At 41.9% G+C, this 20,259-nt stretch overlaps 2 protein-coding genes across 6 annotated transcripts; one reads left to right on the top strand and one right to left on the bottom strand.

Annotated features, from left to right (window-relative positions):
- Positions 1-82: 82 nt before the first annotated feature.
- LOC119330160 (coatomer subunit beta'-1) lies at positions 83-10,680 on the bottom strand. 4 transcript variants are annotated; one of them, XM_037603276.1, is made up of 25 exons: positions 10,483-10,680; positions 10,335-10,355; positions 10,125-10,186; positions 9,952-10,006; positions 8,856-8,892; positions 8,430-8,755; positions 8,200-8,331; positions 7,970-8,118; positions 7,346-7,414; positions 5,643-5,793; positions 5,501-5,566; positions 4,802-4,990; positions 4,149-4,289; positions 3,995-4,069; positions 3,689-3,865; positions 3,485-3,576; positions 3,280-3,396; positions 2,845-2,959; positions 2,658-2,729; positions 2,076-2,272; positions 1,904-1,997; positions 1,690-1,796; positions 1,119-1,263; positions 806-982; positions 83-636 (listed from the first exon to the last, which is right to left on the bottom strand). In XM_037603276.1, exons 1-24 carry the CDS (start codon positions 10,483-10,485, stop codon positions 848-850), a joined length of 2,727 nt encoding a protein of 908 aa, XP_037459173.1. In that variant the 5' UTR covers positions 10,486-10,680; the 3' UTR covers positions 83-636; positions 806-847. The 4 variants fall into 4 exon arrangements, with proteins under 4 accessions (XP_037459173.1, XP_037459172.1, XP_037459174.1 ...); XM_037603275.1 differs by having other exon boundaries at positions 830-982; XM_037603277.1 differs by having other exon boundaries at positions 880-982.
- A 2,213-nt stretch (positions 10,681-12,893) lies between these two features.
- On the top strand, positions 12,894-17,272 carry LOC119331481 (DNA-repair protein XRCC1-like). Of its 2 annotated transcripts, none has more exons than XM_037604639.1 (8): positions 12,894-13,028; positions 13,120-13,318; positions 13,415-13,603; positions 14,358-14,472; positions 15,096-15,175; positions 15,832-15,942; positions 16,372-16,458; positions 16,823-17,272. In XM_037604639.1, exons 2-8 carry the CDS (start codon positions 13,139-13,141, stop codon positions 17,120-17,122), a joined length of 1,062 nt encoding a protein of 353 aa, XP_037460536.1. In that variant the 5' UTR covers positions 12,894-13,028; positions 13,120-13,138; the 3' UTR covers positions 17,123-17,272. The 2 variants fall into 2 exon arrangements, with proteins under 2 accessions (XP_037460536.1, XP_037460537.1); XM_037604640.1 differs by having other exon boundaries at positions 12,898-13,028; positions 14,358-14,469; positions 16,823-17,265.
- Positions 17,273-20,259: the final 2,987 nt, after the last annotated feature.

The following is a 20,259-nucleotide window of genomic DNA, read 5'->3' as shown; positions in this document are numbered from 1 at the left end:
GTCTAAACTGACGAAAGAACAAGAATGAGCTTTCAGCCAACAGCAGCAGACACTATTAGCTTTGAATTCTGGGAAAAGCATGCAACTGGAACAGGATACTGCATTCACAAACAAGCAAAGCCTTATGGAAGAATACACTGGCAAGCCTTTCGCGCCACAATCATTAACGCTACATGTATGGAATGGTAACACACAATTACAGTGATTGGCTATAGAAAATTTTCATCTCCTACAAGGTTGTTATGGCTATTGTAATATCACATATACTACACATCTGTATAACGATTTATTGGAAAGCTCTCCATCAACAACCAACTCTGCACCCAACCCATCGATTTTAGTACATGAAAAATTGGGTACGAAAATGTGCCGTACAAGACCAAAGAATTGCCTATGTTGCTGCAAGACAGCCTGCCAAGATTGACCCCATTAGAGTAGCCTTCCATTGTAGAGTTTGGATTTTATTTTGTGGGATTTGGCCAAGAAGCAATAAGTGGCTCATTGGTTACTAAGCATCAACCCATTCCAAAGTTCCATTATAAAGTTGGGATTGCAATTGTTTACCCTCGGAAAAACAACAGGTTTAACCATTGAGCTGTGGTTCCCTTGGCGCCTACTCATCATGTTGGGTTAGCACTGCAAGGAAACATGAGATTAAATTCAGGTAGGGTTGGAGTATATATGTATGAAACCTCCTAATAAATAGCAATGGTGTATATTGTGGTAACTGGATTTGTTTCCAAAAGTAAGCAGCTCTAGAAGGATTCGGCTATCCTAGAATTTGCAGGCAAAGCCAGTGAATCACCATAGACAAAATTTGGATTTTTACATTTGCCAAACAATTCTTTTAGGCTGGCGAAGTTCCTTCATTGTTCGTACCCCACTGTTCCTCACCCTCATTCCCATTTACAAGAACGGTTTCTTCTGGTTGATCCGTATCAACTTGGACAGCTTCATCCACGTTCTCCTCCGTTTCCATTACCTAAGAGGAAATTTGTTTTATTATTTCAGAAATTAATAAAATAGCATTGCAATAATAATAATCAAATAGAACAATGCCATGGTGATCAAGACATATAAGTTGAACAAGAACAAGAGGCATACTGCAAATGCAATACCTCTTCATCAGGCTCTCCATTTTCATCCAGTGCTTCCACTGGTTCCTCTTCTTCAATGACCTGCATCCTTTTGAAAGCTTCCACAAGAGTAGTGTCTGACTTCTCAGCATGGTTCAAGTACTCATCCGCAGAAGGATAGTGCCCCCTGCACATAAAAGACATGTTATTGCAAAAGATTTGCCTACTTCAAAATTATGAGATGGACACGATTTTTTAAATAGGAAAATTATGAGATGTCCAATGCAATTCTCCCTCCGTTCCTAAATACTCATAAGGATTCCACTATAAGTTTTTGTAGAGATTCCATTATAAGTGTTTGTAGAGATTCCACTATAGACCACATACGGATGTATATAGATGCATTTTTTAGTGTAGATTCACTCATTTTGCTCCGTGTGTGGTCCATAGTGGAATCTCTCCAAAGACTTATATTTAGGATTCACTCATTTTGCTCCGTATGTGGTCCACAGTGGAATCTCTCCAAAGACTTATATTTAGGAACGGAGGGAGTAGAAGCTAACATTTGATATTATTACACTACAAGGAAAAAACAATATGCAGCAATTTTTACCTCTGGGAAGCAACATTCTGTTCTACAGTAAGTGCAACCTGCCAGTCCTCAAATAAATTTGGATACTCAGCAGGATCTGCCAGAGAATCTGCAGCTTTTGGATTAACCTGCAAAGAAGGAACAAATGAACAGAAGCCGAGGCCAACAACACTTGAATACACTTTCGTACTTTAAACAGACTTCTCAGCAAGAGAGCATAAGATCAAAATTTTACTTTGCTGAGGTCTTTTCTCCAAATTGCTACAATCTCTGAAACTTTGCTGGGAAGATAAGAACGTGCCATTAATGCAGCTTCAGGTATACGATTGCTGCGGAGTACATAAGATGTAGTTTAGCTTTAAACTGAAGTGCATGGCAATTAGTTCATCACAGCAGAAAAGACTCACCTGTCTACAAGCAATTGTATGCAATCTTCCAATTTACCAAGCATAAAGAGACAGAGGAAAGCAACATTGTTTTTTCCGTGCTCTTTCGCTAGAGAAGCAAGCTTTTCGACTCCTTCAGCATCTCCGAGAGATGAGTATAGTAGCAACAAGCCACTCAAGTCCTTCGCTTGCAGAAGACACTCTTCTGATGCCTCAAGCTGCAACGTGTAATTTGTGAAATACTGAAAACACTGAGCTAGCACAGTTAACACAAATGCAAATTTACAAAATTAGTCAATTATATATGTCGATTTAAATTAATGGCCACCATATGACTGCAATACTGATGAAGACATTTTCGCGAGGGAAAATCTTGGAACAGTATTTTTTTTTCCAAAAAGAATGTTTGATTGGATTTTTTTCTGAATTTTAACCAGATAAAATGTTTCAATTCAGAACAAATTGTTAGAAAATTAGAATTTCAGGCTTACAATAAAATATAAGACCCCACTGAAAACTTAACTACTTGTAAACAATAATTCATTAACTCTAGAAGTCACATATCAACAACCTTTCGTAAGATTTAATCATTTAAGAACCAACCTTCCCGGTGGACATGGCGAGCTCACCAAGCTGCTTCCACTTTGATTCGCTTTGTGCTTCTACGGCAATAGCCTGCACGCAAATGATGACCAGTTTAGCCAAACTTAGCAGCATAGAACCTTACATCACATGCTCTCTATGATGTGAACTTGTGAAGGAAAAAAACACATGACAATGTGCTGTGTACCTTCGCGATTTCTAATTTTCCAAGCTGCACAGCCAAATCAAACTTATAATCAGCATCAGTGGCTATCTCAAGAGCCTCCTCCAACATTCCTCTGGACTCCAAGAAATGAGCAACACTGCCATATGAAAAGGGAGACCAGAGTTAAGTTAGAACATAACGGATTAAGCCGTCATACACTTCTGATCCTACAAGCTGAGCATATTTCAGATTTGATATTGAGATAAATGGCATCACAGTTACAAGATATGACAGACATCATAAACACGGTCAAAATGGGAGCATAACTGAGCACAAATTTGAAGAACCCATCTTGATTTGTTACTGTTTTAAACAAAAATGCTTTTGTTTATTCAGAAGCCGGAGTAACCCCCCACCACCCCCACCCCCCAAAAAAATAACAGGACCTATCCCTGTGTGTCAAAGACAGCCACTAACCTATTATATTGCGTCTTTGGTATGGACGGTAAGATCTCATTTGCACTTTCCAAATCCCCACGCATCACAAGCGTCTTGTATTCAATCAAACTGAGAAGTAATGTATACCCAATGACACTGCAAGGAGCCAATGTATTAGTTACAGAAAGCAAGAAAGCAACAACAGGTGATACATAAGAACTTAGGTATATTCAAGCAAACGCACTTAAACTCCTTGTCAATAAGATAAACTCGACTTTGATTCGCAAGATATCCCATCAAATACATAGGGCGATCCAAGTGATACATTGTGGTGACCTGTAAATAGAGTGTGTAACTATGTAAGGAAATAAAGTTGTATCACACAAAATATCCATATAGAGAACGTGAAAACCAAAAAAAATGTTTGTTCAGAGCAAACAATCTTTACCTCTCCACCAACGCAATAATTTAGGCGCCATGATGAGTTGTTATAAATAAAACAGTCTCCAACCCAAATCCCAGTTCGCACCCGCTCATTGACCTCATGAAGCAACTCAAAAGCATCTTCAGCGCCTTCCTCGTCAGCAGGCTTTCCACCTTCCAAGTAGGCAGCAACAACATCTCTCTGCAGGGACAAAAATCATAAACGAAATTTCATGTATGTTCTAGAAAAAGATGTTATGTAAGAACATATTCAAAACCCATGGACCAAGGAAAAATTATAGATGAACATTTAGTAAATGCAATAACATACATTGTACTTCAGGATGTAGAATGATGTATCACTTGCGATTGCAACTAGGTCACCACTATCAGCCCAGTAGACGTTCTACAAGCACAGTTGAAAACAGGTTATTGAAATGTGGACTCCACATATTCATAAGTACAATAACATATACTGAACTCACCTTGACAGTCACATCAATTCTGCGAATTAGTCTACAATCAGCCCAGTCATAAAAGCAAATAAAGTCACTGGAACACATTGCCAAAAGTACCCCACCAAAGATACGCTCTGCAGAGAATGTAGGACGGATAGTTTTCTTCTCCTGGAAATCAGATCATTTAAGTCAAGAGATGCATTGCTTTCATAATATGGATTAGAACGGTTCGTAAAATTTATATAAACGTGGTAGATAAAAGATGCCAGGTCATGTATTAGTTCAACATACAGTTGTATGATTTCTAGATCAATGAATATTGCTAAGTACTTGAACATAAGTAAAGCATTCCCTTGAGCTGAAGAACTGCAATATGATACAATACACCACAACACTAAACTACACTGAACCGTAAACCTACAACTGTCTCTAATTCCTTTCACCAAATATGACAAAATACGACCACAAGTATTAGTATAAAACAAAGTACATGATATAAAACTGTAAACTGAATTAATATAAGTGTTTGACAGAAATATTCACTGATTAAAGCAGTATATAAACATCACACACTAAAAACACAAACAGCCCCAAAGTGATCTTGGAAGAAATGGGACAGGCAACATCGATCTTGCACAAGTTGCTGGTAAAAAGGCCAAAAATAATAGTATACCACCCACCTGGAATGATTTATTGAAAATCTTTATTCTGGATGTACTTTCTCTGATTGCGTACTCTCCTTCTGATGACCAAGCGAACTCTAACGCGGATCCAAATGATCTGTTCCTCCAAGCCAGTGCAGTATAGATTATATATTCACCATCTCCGCATACAACAACAAACCGGCCGTTGGGGTTATGCTTCAAGTTCTAAGCAAACAAAAAATTAAACCATAGTTAGATATAATAATCAAGATATATGAAACAACAAATGTTAACTAAAAAAAGAAAATAAAAACTTTTAACTTAGTATCATATCAAGGAACAAAACTCAAGGTGCTGATTTGCTACAAATTTATCTATGAATATAGAAGATGCATAAATGGGAATGATGTTCATAGAAAACTAAAGCTTGTAGTATTCTTCAGTGCACCAATAACAACTCTATAGGCTTATTTTTATGTGTGCAAAGTTGATAGTTATGTATAAAAAAATGAACATACTCAAGTTATAACCCCTATTACAGTAAGCAATTCATATGTTTTTTTAAGCTTATCCATTTAATTGTCAACAGTCATTACAAGCTACAGAAATGGACAGCTGCTGTTATGCATATCAAGACATGGATGAGCAGCTTATGCAGGAGTTCAGATACTTAGGTATGCTGTAACAATACTAACGAGTGCTAAATATGAAGAGCATTGTACCATCCAAAAGTACCTGCGGGTAAAGATCACAGCTGCCTAACTCCTTCACAGCTAGGGGCAATCTTTCCCCATCTGTAGCCTGGTTTCAAACATAATAATCGATCAGCCAAACTTCTCAATTTGATTAATTTTGTGTACAGAACAGGCAAACTAACCTCAAAGTTTGCACCGACAGTCTTTATATTCACAGTCTGTATCTCATTATGCTTTGCCCAGATGATTTTTCCACTGGCATCCATACTTGCTACTGGTACTTCACGACCCATTTTAATCATAATAGTTCCCTCATCATAACCAATCACCATTCTACATCATAAGCAAATGGTATTATTAGTTTCATGATTGGAGAACAGGGAGTAGAACAACCAGGCCCAAAAAGTGTGGGCATGAGAAACAAGAGGAACTAGTTGCGGAAATAAGAATGTGAAAACTTAACATCTAGAAATATAGGCATATTGGAAGAAACATACAAGTGAACAGAACAAGAAGGCATAGAAACATTAGTAAATAACCATCAGTTGACAATGCTAGGTTTTGTCAGTGTGAAATTGCATGCTTAACCAACAACGTTATGCATCGCAAGGTCTGTTAGACTAGCCACAATGGATAGTAACATAGACTAGTAACATGCATATGTGTGGTAACATTCAACACTCCATTTGTTAGACTAGCCACAATGGATAGTAACATAGACTAGTAACATATGTGTGGTAACATTCAACACTTCATTTATTAGACTATAGACTCATCTTGCCTTGATATGTGTGATGCATGGATTTCGAGTCGCTCGACTAGTCGTCGACTAGTCGACGAGTCGCAGTTCCAGGGCCGACTCAGCCTCCTGACTCGACTCCTGGGCTGAGTCGAGCGACTCGCGCGACTAGTCTCGACTAGTCACGATTAGTCGCGGTTTTTGGGTCGAACGACTCGAGGCAGCGCTGGATCTGGAGCACTCTCCCGCCGCCGTGCTGCTGATGCTGCTGCTATGCTGCCTCGCTGCTGCTGCTGCGCCCTTGCCGCTGCGCTGCTGCTGCTGCTGCTGAAGCTGAAGCGGCAAGAGGAGCGGGCTGGGAGGAGGAGCGGTGGCAAGAGAGCTGCTGCGGGGGAGTTGAGAGATCCATCGCTGGGAGGAGGAGTGGTGGACTGGCGGCAAGAGAGTGGCAGCGAATGTGTGGCGGCTGTGGTGAGGGAGGAGGGAGTGTGGATGGTGGATTAGGTCACGGGAGGAGTATATAGCTACTAGATGGGCTTTTGGGCCACAGGGAAGTGCATAACTAGTGGCCCATCTCTCAGCTGGCCCTGGTTACTGCTGCTGGTGGTGTGCTCCTCCCCTCCTCCCCTGGTTGCTGCTGCTGCTGTGCACTTGTGCTCCTCCCCTGACTGCCTGCTGCTTAACTCACGTCGACTCGTCGCCATGTCGACTTGTCGACCGTGAGTCTAGACTAGTCACGACTAGTCTAGAGTCGCCCTCCCCGAGCGACCCGTCGACTCATCGACTCGAAAACATTGGTGTGATGTTACTCATACTACTAGTAACTAGCTATGTTACCACTTTCCTCTCTTTCTTCATTTATTGCTTGCCACATCATCTATTTTTATCTAGATGTGTGATGTTACTACCTATGTTACTTCCACTGTGGGTAGTCTTAAAAGCAAGCATAAATAACTTGTAACAAGAACTTCACAATAATTTATGAAACACAACACCAGTACACATCCGCTAAATAGAAGAAACATACCACAATTTAATCCTCCTAATTAATGGCAAATTATTATTTTGGTAGCTAGTGCCCAATGGATAGGTGGTGACAACAATTAAACAAAGTAGAAAACTAGAAATCAGATGATCATTCATTACCTTCTTGATCCCTTCATGTATCCAACAGCCCAGACTCGCTCAAGGCCATAGTTTAGTGTGTTCTCAAGCCTACAAAATAAGTGAAAAAATAACTAAAATTAAGAACTTCTCACCTTTGTGTAATTTGTAGGATTAAACAAAAGTAATGTGCTATCTCAGAGGCTGACATATTTTCCAACTATTACAAAAAATATCAAATAAGCAAACTGATTAATATATTCAATTAATTATTACCCTGATGATGACAGTTATCTTTTTCATACAAATGCTAGGATGAGAATGTTGAAGATGGCAAAACAGTTAACCCCTTTAAGTTAGCACATCATGCAAACTAATAAGATTCCACGGGTTTGAACATAGAAGAGTACAAACAAACGCTAAAAGCCTATTGATGTCATGCTCATGGGCCTTAAAAGTTTATTGTGCCTGCATAGGGGAGTCAAGCCTGTTGTTTAGTAACATTCTGGTTGTTGAGAAACAGTCAAGAGATCTCTAAACCAAACTTTAAAGAAATGCTTCAGTAATCAAATTTTCTCTGGGTAAGAAGTAAAGTGACCAACATGAGAACTAAGAAAGATAGATCCAGAGTTTGCACTAACACATTGATGCAGAAAAGAAAGCAACCTGTAAGTTGTCGAATGCCATATACGAACTGTCCCATCTTCCGATCCAGTAATGATTATAGGAAGCTCAGGATGGAAACAAACAGCAGAAATGTTGTGTGTATGGCCTTCAAGAGTCTGAACACAGCTCTTGGTTTGGTAATCCCAGACCTGGTTTATCATAATTATCCATCTTAGGATTGAACCAACATCTGAAGATTCAAAATACTACAGCGGGTACAAAACACAGACCTTTGCAGTGGAGTCATCAGAACCAGTAATCAAATAGGGTCTGTCACCACCAGTAAAGTAATCAACACAGTTCACACCCTTTTGATGTCCATCTAGAGTAAAATTTGGATCTGGAGAACCCAAACTCCATATCTGCCATTTCAGATTAAGAAGCATTAATGAACAAGACCACATCATGAGTCATGGCTCATACTAACATGTCGCTGCATGTGAGGGGGTGTGAAACAGACCTTTGTAGTGCGGTCGAGAGATGCACTTGCAAAAGTGTTAGTATCCTTTGGATTGAAAGTAACCTGCATGACATAGTGTGAATGCCCCTCAAAGATTTGAGTGCACATCCACCCTTTGTCCCAGTCCCAAAGCTTTATCAACATGTCATCAGATGATGACAGCATATATGGAAGAGTTGGATGGACTGCTACACATCTGATGTAATCAGTATGAGCCTCAAAAACTTTAATTTTGTCCATGGTATTGTAGTTGTAGACACGAATGAACATATCATCTGCACCGGCAACAACCCATTGTTTCCTTGACACAAATTTTGCCGACCGCACTGAAATTATGTTCAAATATACATCATACAGTTAAGTCGGTTCCAGATTCCACTTTCAGCACAACTTCTATTTACATGTGAAGATATGTATGTTGTATACCTGGCAACTCTGAAACTTCAAATGATTTCACCATGGTCTGCAACATATACAAAAACAAACATGTTAAATAATCGAATTCTGTGGAGTCAGCTTTTAAACTTTTATACAGCAGTACTCCATAGATATACTTGTCAAGAATTAGATTTGTAAAATAATATTGAGCAACAAAAACGAGGAGAGGAGCCAGGCAAAGCTTTTGACATATTCCCTCCGTCCCAAAGTAAGTGTCGCTGATTTAGTACAACCTAATTAGCGACACTTATTTTGGGACAGAGGGAGTACTAAACTGTATGTGCATAATTCATCTTGTTAAAACCTAATTAGCATATATTCTAAGGCACCACACATGATTTCAAGAAGATTAGTTTGGCTTAATGTATCCTAAATAGATCAACTAAATCTAGTCTAGATAACGAAATAGTACAAGACGTACTTATGTCACCATTTCATATTTTCAAAATACAATAACAATGCAGTAATGCTCACTGGAGTCTAGACTTGGCCCCAAAAGAGGAGATACGTTACATCATGGGTTTCAGCAGTAATTGGTGTTAAACTATCAACACGATTTCAGGATCGAGTCATTTTGTGCAAAAATGGAATAATTTGCATTAATTAGAGCACTTAGGAGCAAGAAGAGTGTGATGGCAGTTTGAAGTTGCTCCTTGATTACAGTGACAAGCCTAAAACGAGCTATATGTGTCAGCCGAGAGGGTATCAGTAGTATCTAACAAGAGTGATACTTGGGTGGTGAAGTTCTTACTACTTACAGCACTTTCTACTTGTCGCAAGCTTACCGCACATAATCAATATTACGGCATGGGAAATTCTCCACGACTGGCCAATGAGCAAGGATACAGATCATGAACAGCAGAAAATACATCAGAAATCAAGCTCTAGCCTCAGGGGTTGAAACAATTAGGCCTTAATCATGTTATATTCATGTGTGAGTACTTTGTCTGACTTTTTTAGCTGTAGTGTTGGCACTTGATCGATTGTTATGAGTACGAACTGAAGTACCTAACAGTTACTTCAAGAGATTCAACATCATACAGCAAGAACAAAACTGAAGATAAAAACAGCTCAAGTGCCTTGCCTGCGTCTGGTAGTCCCAGATGCAGATAGTCCCCGAGTACAAACTCGCCAGGATCCTGCACCATTGCAAAAACCATAAAACCAAGTTATCAACCGTAGCACATCACAGGACAAGCACCGACAGTGCAAATGCGACCGAAATGTACTGAACAGCAGGAAAACGCGAGCACTTGCCATGGCTCCGTGGGGTGCAGATCCACCGACTTGACCCTCTCGGACCGCTGCGCGAACTTCCTCTGATCACACCAACAAAAACGAACACCAAATCAGCTCCCGGCCAAGCCCAACTAACTAACCCACGCGACGCGAACAACAACAGCAACACCAGCAACCAAAACAGAACAGCGGGACCGAGATCCAGCACGGGGTCGAGCGGGGGCGCACCTTGATCTCCAACCTGAGCGGCTGCAGAAACAACAAGCAGAGGGCAACAGCACTGGTCAGATCCCGGCGCGCGCAGCACGAAAATTGCGGCAAAACGAACTGGAGACAGATTCGGGAGGGGCGGGGGCAAGAGCTCAGATCCGCGTACCATGGCGGCGACGGCGCGGCGGACGGCGGGGCGATCGGGCGGCGGGGACGGGCCGAGCACCGGAGATCCGCGTCGGCGGGGGCGGTGGCTCCTCGCGGCGCTGCGCGGCGAGGCGGCGAGGGGGCGAGCCGGATCGCGCGAGCTCGGTGGAGGAGCGAAGCGGGGTGGTAGGAGAGATGGGGAGGCGAGGGAGGAGGGGGTTTTGTGCGTATTTTTTTTATTTTGGAACGTTTCAAATAAGTACCTGGTGGTTTAATACTTTCGCAGAAAGCAACCTGATCAATTTCACCCCCACCCGCTCAATTTCACCCTCCACTCTAATACCGAATAATCCTGGTCAACGGTACTACAACTGTAGCAATTTTCTGGTTTGTGGAGCTGAAAAAATATGTTCCTGATTGAGTTCTTCAATTGGTCATGTGGCTGGACTTCTTTTTCGTCGACTAGGGTGTGGACCGGCGGTTCTTCAAGTGGCATGACGACCACCTTGATAAGTTCGTCAATAGGCTACTAGGTGACCTGAGCAATGTTCTTAACCACCTGATAGATGTTAGGAAACTAAAGCCCAATAATGCACAGTTGGAGCAATCTCTGATGGAGGCCAAGTGCAACATTATAGATGTTGATGTTTATGTCATGTATCTAAAGGCCATACATTTTGAAGAAATGGATGTCCTTTTAGAAGGAATTTGAGAGAAGCAAATTAAAGTACAAGTTTGCTATCTTTTGTTGCATTGTCTCTGTGATGTTTTATGTTGTGTACAAGATGTGACTGATGAAAATTAGGTGTATGAGAAAAACATATGTTTCATGTTTCATGTTATGTTGAACTGAAGTGATATGTTGTGAAGTGAATGTGTAATGATGTTTCCAGAGTTGCTCACTGTTTTTGTCAGTTATTATGAAATGAAGATCTATAGTACTGAATTTTGGTATGAAACTCGTAAAGTTAAATAATTTTTGTACTGCTATTCCGGCAGGACCTGGTGTTGTTGTTGATGTTTCAGCTGTTGTAGTTGCTTGTGTTGATGTTCCGGGAGAGCATGTGCAGCTACTGGTGTTGCTTTTTTAGCATGTGAGACAGGAACTAGTGTTGTAAGTTTCTCATTCAGATATCTCAACTGGTTTTCCCTTCTTCTTGTAGTAGTTTAGTGGGTCTACCTTTTTTAATCTTCACATGACTTTCATACTTACTTATAGAGGTTTGAGTATTTTGTATGATCCTAAGATTTTCTTCATATGCAGAAGTTTGTTTAAACCGTTCCACAACATCTGACACTTGCATTTCAGCACCTTTTTTTGCCTCAACATGTTTTTGTTATGCAACAATGGCATACTCCTCTAACATCATTTCATCCACCTGTTTTGTGTCCATAGCCTTCACATTGATCGGAGAAAACTTGATATCTCTATGAGTGCAATAGGTTTCATCAACTACAACTGGCACCATATGAGTGTTATCCAAATCCATCATCTCTTCTTCACAAAATTGCCATATCTGAATTATGCATCAACACTTTCTCCACAAAGATCTCTGCATATTCCCCAAGAGGTGTTGCATTGTCCATGTTCTGAACTGTTGCATCATCACGTAAAAACAGCAACCAATCAGTCAGTGTTTTTCCTGGAGCAAGCCAATGCAATTTGTAACTGAAATTCCCTTTGCATTGACCTCTTTCAATATTATACATATCTTCTGAATACAACTAATAATAACTACAAAAATTCATCAGTTTTGCTAGAACTTGCCTGTTTTAGGCTCCCATGCCACACAAAATGGCTACCATGGCAACCATTCACACACAATAGACCGCAAAAATCTTGCCATGGCAACCAAAACCGATGCCATGGGCAGCGGTTTTTGCAAAAACCCTAGACCTTCTCCGATGACCTGCGCCTCCTGCCATGACAAAGGAGCAGAGGAAGGAATCAGGGGGCTCCTCTCCTGTCATGCTGGCGGCGAGCACTGCTGACAGCGTAGTCGCCGCCACTAGCGATGGTAGGCGGCAACACCGGTGTACTCGAGGGGATGAGAGGGGCAGCCGACAAGAAAGGGCGAACTACACCTGATTGATCCGCACACTTCTAAGAAACCACCTCAATTTCACTTTGCCAACTCAGCGAGTCCAATCAGCATGGTATGGGTGAAAACCACCCAAAATTCTGTCCAAAACACCTTAGGGGGGTAATTGATCCGGTTTTAGACATTTGAGGGGGTGATTTATCAGGTATGAAAGTTGAGGGGGATATTGATCCGCGAGGGGTGATTTGGGGGAAAACTATACTTTCTTAGAAAAAAACACATTTTTTTGAGGGAATAGAAAAAAACACATCTACCAACTTTATGGCTCAGTTCTTCTGGCCCAAAAATACCCCGGGCCAGACGGGTCACGGAGGCTCGATCGGCCCGTATTCTCTTTTTTTTTTCTTGTGACCTCGAGAAGCCCTTCGTCTTGGCTAGTCAAATCGAAACTCGCAGGGAACTCTCCATGGTGGACGGCGAGCTCGGGGGAATCAGGGCGTGGCGTCAGTAGCCCAAATCTCAGGTATCAACCTCCCGAAACCTCGATTTGAATCTGCCGATTCGGCCCGGAATCCGTTGATCCAGCCTTTCTGACCCGGGTGGTTCTGGGACAGGTTCCGTATCCACGCCGTAATGCCGGAATCGAGCTCGGATCCGGGCAATGGCAAGGGCAAGAGGAGCCTACCCTCCTGGATGGGCTCCGGCGACGGCGGCGGCGGCGGAGGCGGAGGCGGGGGAAGTCCAGGCAAGAAGAATCACGCGGAGGAGACCCACAAGAGGGCTCAAGCAGGGCCGGATTTCTCCAAACTCTTGGTGCTTGTCCGGAGCCCCCTCTGCATACAATGGGATGCGTGTTGATCTGTGTGGATTGCTGGATGCGGCGATGACTCCGTGCGTTTTGTTGGGCAGGATGGTGTGGTCTTTGTGCTGTCAGGGTTCGTGAACCCCGAGAGGGGCAGGCTGCGCTCCCAGGCGCTGGATATGGGGGCGGTGTACCGGCCCGATTGGTCTGATGATTGCACGCTTCTTGTCTGCGCGTTTGCCAACACCCCCAAGTTTCGGCAAGTCCAGTCGGAGAATGGAACCATCGTCGCTAAGGTTCTTTTTCCTTTTAGTTGTGATCATTGTAGCTAGTTTTTTCTTCAAAGATTCTTTATCATCAAGGGAGAAATACTTGACTTATAGTGTTTTGTTTATGGTTGACTTGACATCCCTTCATTCGTGCATAATGTGATTGATTTTACAGATTAAAGTAGGTAGTCCATAGCCCCTTGGCATTTGCTATTCGCTTCTCTGTTATGAATCTTTCTAATTGACGATGGCATGTGTTCATGATTTCATATTCGTGCTGTTGTAAGCATTCAACTGATAGATTCAGATACCCTTATTTCTGCAACATACTGACCAAAATGTCATTCGGAATGCAAAGAAAGGAAAGAGTCACATACAGAATGTGTACTGTTTCATCTGCACTCCAGTGATCCATGCTTAATATAGCTATGTCATCATGCACTATATGTTTCTACGTCTTCGATGGTCTGAGAGCAACTATGTGCCACAAGAAGACTAGCTCTCTCAATAGTTCCATGGAGACACTGGGCTCCTCGGTTCTCTTCAAGCCATATCTATTGCCTTGTCCATGCTAATTAAGCAATTAAATTTATGACAAGATTAGCTGCATATCAAACAAGCTTAGTACTCTGCTCATAGGTACACTTAAAAAGTTAGCCTCGATATGGATAAACAGAAACCTTAGTCCAGCTTACTTTGTCATACATCTTAACATTAGATAAGTTGGATTTGGTTTTCCTGGAGCAACACGATAGTTTCTTATCATTTTTACTTGTTCTAGGAATGGATCTCAGAATCTCACAGCCAAAGAAAACTCGTTGATATTGAGCCTTACCTTATGCATGCTGGAAATCCATGGCGCAAAAATAAAGTGCCAGTTGATTCCAGTCAAGGTGGTAAATTCTTTCATCCAACATAAAAGTTTTATCAACATAGTTTATTTGAGCTTATTTCTTTCATTAGGTGCTCTTAAGACCATATTATTGTTTTTCTCTTACCAATGTGGCATATTTGGGTTCTGCCCTATAACTTCTTTGTGATTTAGACAATATGCAAATTAACGTGAAAAAGTTCGATCTTTGAACTTTTATCCTTTGCCTGTGGACTATGTCAGTGTGATACCATTTTATCACTTTTCAGATAGCTCAAGAAGGTGCTTTCTAAAACTTAGTTTTTTGTAATTTCCCTGGTTATGGGTTCGGGCTACCCTCCCCATGGGAAGAGGGAGCAACTACACTTTGTCCCATACTCCCACTGATGGGAGTAATTTAGTGATGCTCAGTTAGTAACACATGCCAAACATCGCTGTAGACTTGGTTATGGTAATGGAAGAACTAGGATTTAGTTTCGGTAAGCTTAATAAAGAACCATTTGATGCCCATTAACTAATTTATAAAATTTAAATGATATTTGCAGCTCTGTTACTTTACTACTTTTTCCTTGTGTACTTTTGAATTTGAAGTAGCCAATTAAATATAAAGTTCTATTTGTTTAATTTTGTTTTATCATCATGTTGTAGATCAGAAGAAGCCACGTAAAGAGCATGAAAAGCAACCTGAGAAGACTCATGCTAAGACACCGCCCTCTGCTGCCACTAAGGTCTGTTCAAAATAAATTAGTGAACAGTCAAGAACCATGCTTTGCCAGAAGCCTGTTTAATATGCCATATAAACAATTTCTTCTCTGTAGTAACTATTAGCTGGTAGGTTTATCTTACCTGAACTTGGATGTTTCCACAAGGAAGCAAGAAACAAAGCAAAAGCAATGAGGCCCGGCAAGAGAGAAGAGTGTGTAAGCACATGTTTTAATTGGATTTCCCACTGTTCAGATTAGTTAAAACGAATGTGCTTTTGAGCAACCCCTCCAATCTTCTATATCTGGTGGAGGATATTAACACATAAAATTTCAAGGGAACGAAGGTAGGTTGTACGTGATCCAGGTTCCAGACTGACCATCAGAATAAACTGACCATAGTTGATAGTAACTTCCAACCTGCATATGCTAAGATGCATTTGATAAAATATAATGTACTGTGGGATGATATTGATGTTTCTTGAAAACCACTCACAAAAAAAAAGATGTTCCTTGAAAACAAATGACTTCTCAGAGGCATTAAATAGGTAATGACATCTAAATTATAACACAGTCTATGTTTAGATTTTCATGAATGGAACAACACACAGGCAATACTTGTCCCAGAAGCATCTCAATATGCTTCCTTTCTACAGGACCTCATAATAGTCTCTTTTCTACAGGCAGGACGTTCAGATGCTATAAACAAACAATTTTCACCTTCAAAAATTAAACAATGGGCAATGGATGATTTTGCAAAGACAATATCTTGGTTGGAGAGCCAAGAAGAGAAGGTGAGCAATTGTGGGGATAATAAAATGATCAGGTGATGGTGATGAAATTATATTTCAACTTTCAAGCCTCCTTATGGTCTTAGTTTTTTGTTTAATAATATTTCAGCCTCAGGTTTGGTATGTAATAAAGTACTTTTACAATCAATGTATGGCTACCATAGAGATGATCTGCACGAATTGATCAGACTTTTCCATTTTACCTAATGTAAATGAGATTAGCATTTTCTTAGGCTAATATAACAAAATGCAATGCATTTATCTGTCATGATGGAATGAACAACTAAACAATGGTGATGCATCACTGTTGCTAGCAAATTGTAGAGCAGCAGACAGTTTTGTTTACTATTTGGTCGACTTGTCCTAGATATGTTAATGCAATGGGAATGATGATTGCTGTTATATTGACTTGCCTGGCTTCTTGTCTTGCAGCCAGAGCCAAACGAATTAAAGGCAATAGCTGCTGAAGGGGTTATCACTTGTCTTCAGGATGCCATTGAATCCCTTGAGCAAGGCAATGTAAGGAATGCACACCACTCATTATTTAGATATATGCAGGTCTTTCGAGTTACTTTTCTATTACTTCCAAGTATCATCAACAAAGAAAGAATGTACTACTCAATATCTTGGTGATTTGTATTAGTACACATGCGGACTGAGGTACCAGCCTTAAGTAACCTGAACACATTAAAATGATGCTTGCCTAGAGGGCAATTGTTGATCTGGGTCAAATTGCCATTGACTTATTGTTAATTTGTGATTATGTTTCCAGCAGTGAAACCCAGTGTACCAAACATGTTTACGAAGATCTGTTGTGTTTCTCATTGGAAATGCGGTATACTCTCGGGTGGCTGACCAATGATCATGATCTACTTTTTTGTAGGATATCAGCGGAGTGGCGGAGCAGTGGAGCTTCGTCCCCCATGTTGTGGACGAGCTAGTGCGGCTGGACAGAGAGGGCTCATCGCTGTCTAAAGAGCAGCTGGCCAAACTAGCAACCAAATGCAAGAAAATCTACCAGGCCGAGCTTGCGCACATGGACGGTGGTGACAAGAAGGGCAAGGAGCGCCCCGGGAAGGCTGGGACGGACGATGCTGAGTATGACAGCGATGATACAATTGAGATGACGGAGGAAGAGATCGACCTCGCTTGTAGACAGTTCTCGGGGATTAGTAGTAGCTAGGTCGGGAAATGTTAGTTTGTTTCTGAAGAGAAGAACCCTGGCTGTATATGAGTGAGGATGGTACGGTCGGCAGTGATCGAATCGCTGTTGTCGAGGATTGATAAGCTTAAATTTTCAAATTGTGCTGTTCTTGGTCAAGTATTTTTTTTATTCTCTTTATCGCGCACTTACGCATGTCACTATGTCAGCATAACAGTCATCAACGGATGTGCCATGCTGCTTATTCCTCACACGATGTTTTCATGAACAAGCTAGCGATCATGGGAAGAAGCAGTAGGGGCCGCCATGGATGGTCGGCAGGTCGCACTGCCCCGGCAGGGCGAGCGTTCTGGCGAAGTGTCAGGACAGGAATACCAGCGACAACAGTTAGAATCATAACAGTACCGTTTTGTTTGCCCAAGAGCATAGCGACTGTCGATCTGCGATCCTACGATGCCGGCGGGTTTGCCCAAGAGCATAGCAACTGTCGATCTGCGATCCTACGATGCCGGTGTGCGTAACGCTTCGCGCTCAACCGTAGATCTCAAGATGAACGATTCCAGTGGTTGTAACCTCTCTTTTGAACTTTACCTCAGCTCACTATCTCGCTTTTCACCTGCTAACCTTTTTTAAACCCTCCTCCGGCTTGTGGAGAGGGCATTCTGGATGTAATTGGGCTTGACCCCTAAAGCCGCCGTGTTCCGACCGGCGAACCCTAGTTTTGTGGCTCAGATCCACCACAATCGATTCCCCCAATTCGCCACCAAATTGAGTGATTTTCCCCCTGATTTCTAAATTTTAGCGACCGTCTCTAGTTCGGTCCTGTCAATTGGTATACAGAGCAAGGTTTAATCCTCGGAGGCGGCGTTTAGCGGACTCCAGATCGGATCTGGAGAAGGCTGGGCGGCGGCGCGAAGCAGGGAGGAGACATCGGCGGTAGATAGCTCGGAAGCAGGATCGGACCGGTTAGTGGTTTCTGAAGAACCTTTCTTCAGTGTCAAATCCCACCCAACCCTTCCTCCAGTGCTTCTTTCTCCGGTGGCGGACGACGTTCGTGGCAGCAGCGGCGAGAGAATTCGAGGCTCGAGATCAGGTTTCCGGAACACCGGAGTAGAATCCCTCCCTCCACAGGCTAGTAGCAACTCCGGCCAAATACTCAACTCCTGAATGATCAATCCGCCCCTGGACCCGATGGCGAAGGAGGACGAGACACTGCATCTCTGGAATTAGAATCTCTGCAGTTGGACATCAAGGCCCTGAGGCAAAATAGAGAGGACAATAAGAAGGAATTTTATGACTTTACTAAAACTGTCAACAGGAATTTTGCCAGCATCGACAGGAACTTCAAGAAGATACATGCGGGCCTGCGAAAATTAACAGAAGAGGATAAAACAGAGGAAGAGGAAGAAGATCCAAGTCCTCAGTCAGCTGTGGGAGTACTATACCTCCTGGCCGCCCCAAGCAACTGTCAGCTTCAAACCAGGGTGAACGAACAGGAGTGACAGTACCTGGATCTGCTGTACTCACTAACAAGGCAACAGGAAAAGAACTGAATTTGGATGGCACACCTAAAAGGCCTTACAGACATCCAAATCATTCAGCAAACAAAGTGGAAATGGTCACACCTCAGAGTAATATTGGAGCAAACCAGGGAGAGATTCAAGCAGTAGAACAGATCCAGGAAGAAGGCCATCGCCAGGAGACACAAAGAGCACGACCCTTGCATAATGATGTGTGAAGGAACATATTAAGTGTCAAACCTGCCAAACTCAACATCTCTGAATTTGAAGACACTGATGCAAACTCTTGGATACAGAACATAGAGCAATTCTTTGAAGCTTCCAGAACTCCTTTGGAGTAAAGAACTGAAATTGTTGTATCTTACTTGAAAGGAGAAGCAATACAGTGATGGAGAGGGACAGGTTTTCTGGTAGCAAACATGCCCTGGCACAGGTTTTGCTTCCACCTGACAGACATGTTTGTAGTAATTCTGTCTGTGAAAATGTTAAAGCTTTTCACAGCCTTACTCAAACCAGCACCGTGGCACAATACATTACTGCTTTTGATCAAAACATGAACCTCACGAGAAGAGACAATCCTGCAGTGCCAGACAGCTACTACATGCACATTTTCATCTCAGGGTTAAACCCCTACATTCAGAGTCACCCGGAATGTCACCAGCCTGATAATATGCAAAGGGAAATGTGGATTGCAAGGAGGATAGAGAAATCATGTCCCACCCCTACCAACTACAAGAATTCCACAACATATTACAAGAGACAGAACACTGCTGAAATTAGTAAAACACCAGCTCCTCTTGTAACCCCTGTAGCTAATATTATCCAACAAGCTAGAGAAAAGGGAATTTGCTACAAGTGCAGAGAGCCCTGGTTTCTTGGACACAAACAAGTATGCAAAATGTCACAGAAAGCTCAGATTCAAGCACTACGAGAGCAAAATCCAGTAAACCCTGATGTCATATACATTGTTGATGCAGAGGAAGAACAGTCTGACACTGAAGAGGACAACACAGACTCACAACAATTGAAAATATCCATGCATGCTGCAAATGGTACACCTGAGGAACAACCCAAACATACCTTCACACTACAAGTCCAAATTGGATCAACTATGGCCCTAGCACTTGTTGACAGTGGAAGTACAACTACTTTTCTATCTCCTTTGCTAGCTATAAGATCTGGGTGTGAACTGACACCAGCAAAACAAGTAAAGGTCACTGTTGCAAAAATGGACGAACACTACTCAGTGATTTTTCCTGCATCCAGGAAAATTATAACATCCAAGGAAAATCCTTCTGCTCTAATTTCAGAGTGCTTAAGCTCACTGGATATGATATAATATTAGGAGCTGATTGGATGTACAAGCACAACCCTGTCACTTTTGATCTCCCAAACATTACACTGACAATCAAGGATGACAAGGGACAATTGACCACTTTCATTGATGAAAGTTTGCCCACAAAACCCTGTTCTCGCACTCTACAAGAGATGGACCACCTCCTAGATGACATGTTATCTGGAGCTTTACTGTGGATGCAACCTGTCACAATGGACAGTGAACTAATAGGAGAACATACATCTGAAATATCTAAACTGCTCACTGATTTTCAGAATGTTTTCCAAGAGCTTGCAGGCCTG

The sequence above is a fragment of the Triticum dicoccoides genome, chromosome 7A, assembly GCF_002162155.2.
Source record: "Triticum dicoccoides isolate Atlit2015 ecotype Zavitan chromosome 7A, WEW_v2.0, whole genome shotgun sequence".
NCBI lineage: Eukaryota > Viridiplantae > Streptophyta > Magnoliopsida > Poales > Poaceae > Triticum > Triticum dicoccoides.
Note: the sequence above shows the minus strand (reverse complement) of the source record. Positions and strands in the feature narration are given on the sequence as shown.

Coding starts and splice junctions, on each gene's coding strand:
- LOC119330160 (XM_037603276.1), bottom strand. Junction 8,332..8,429: donor CTCTCGACCGCACTACAAAG/GTCTGTTTCACA, acceptor CTGAAATGGCAG/ATATGGAGTTTGGGTTCTCC. Junction 983..1,118: donor ATGGAGAGCCTGATGAAGAG/GTATTGCATTTG, acceptor ATTTCCTCTTAG/GTAATGGAAACGGAGGAGAA.
- LOC119331481 (XM_037604639.1), top strand. CDS start 13,139: ATGCCGGAATCGAGCTCGGATCCGGGCAATGGCAAGGGCAAGAGGAGC. Junction 15,943..16,371: donor TGGAGAGCCAAGAAGAGAAG/GTGAGCAATTGT, acceptor CTTGTCTTGCAG/CCAGAGCCAAACGAATTAAA. Junction 16,459..16,822: donor AATCCCTTGAGCAAGGCAAT/GTAAGGAATGCA, acceptor ACTTTTTTGTAG/GATATCAGCGGAGTGGCGGA.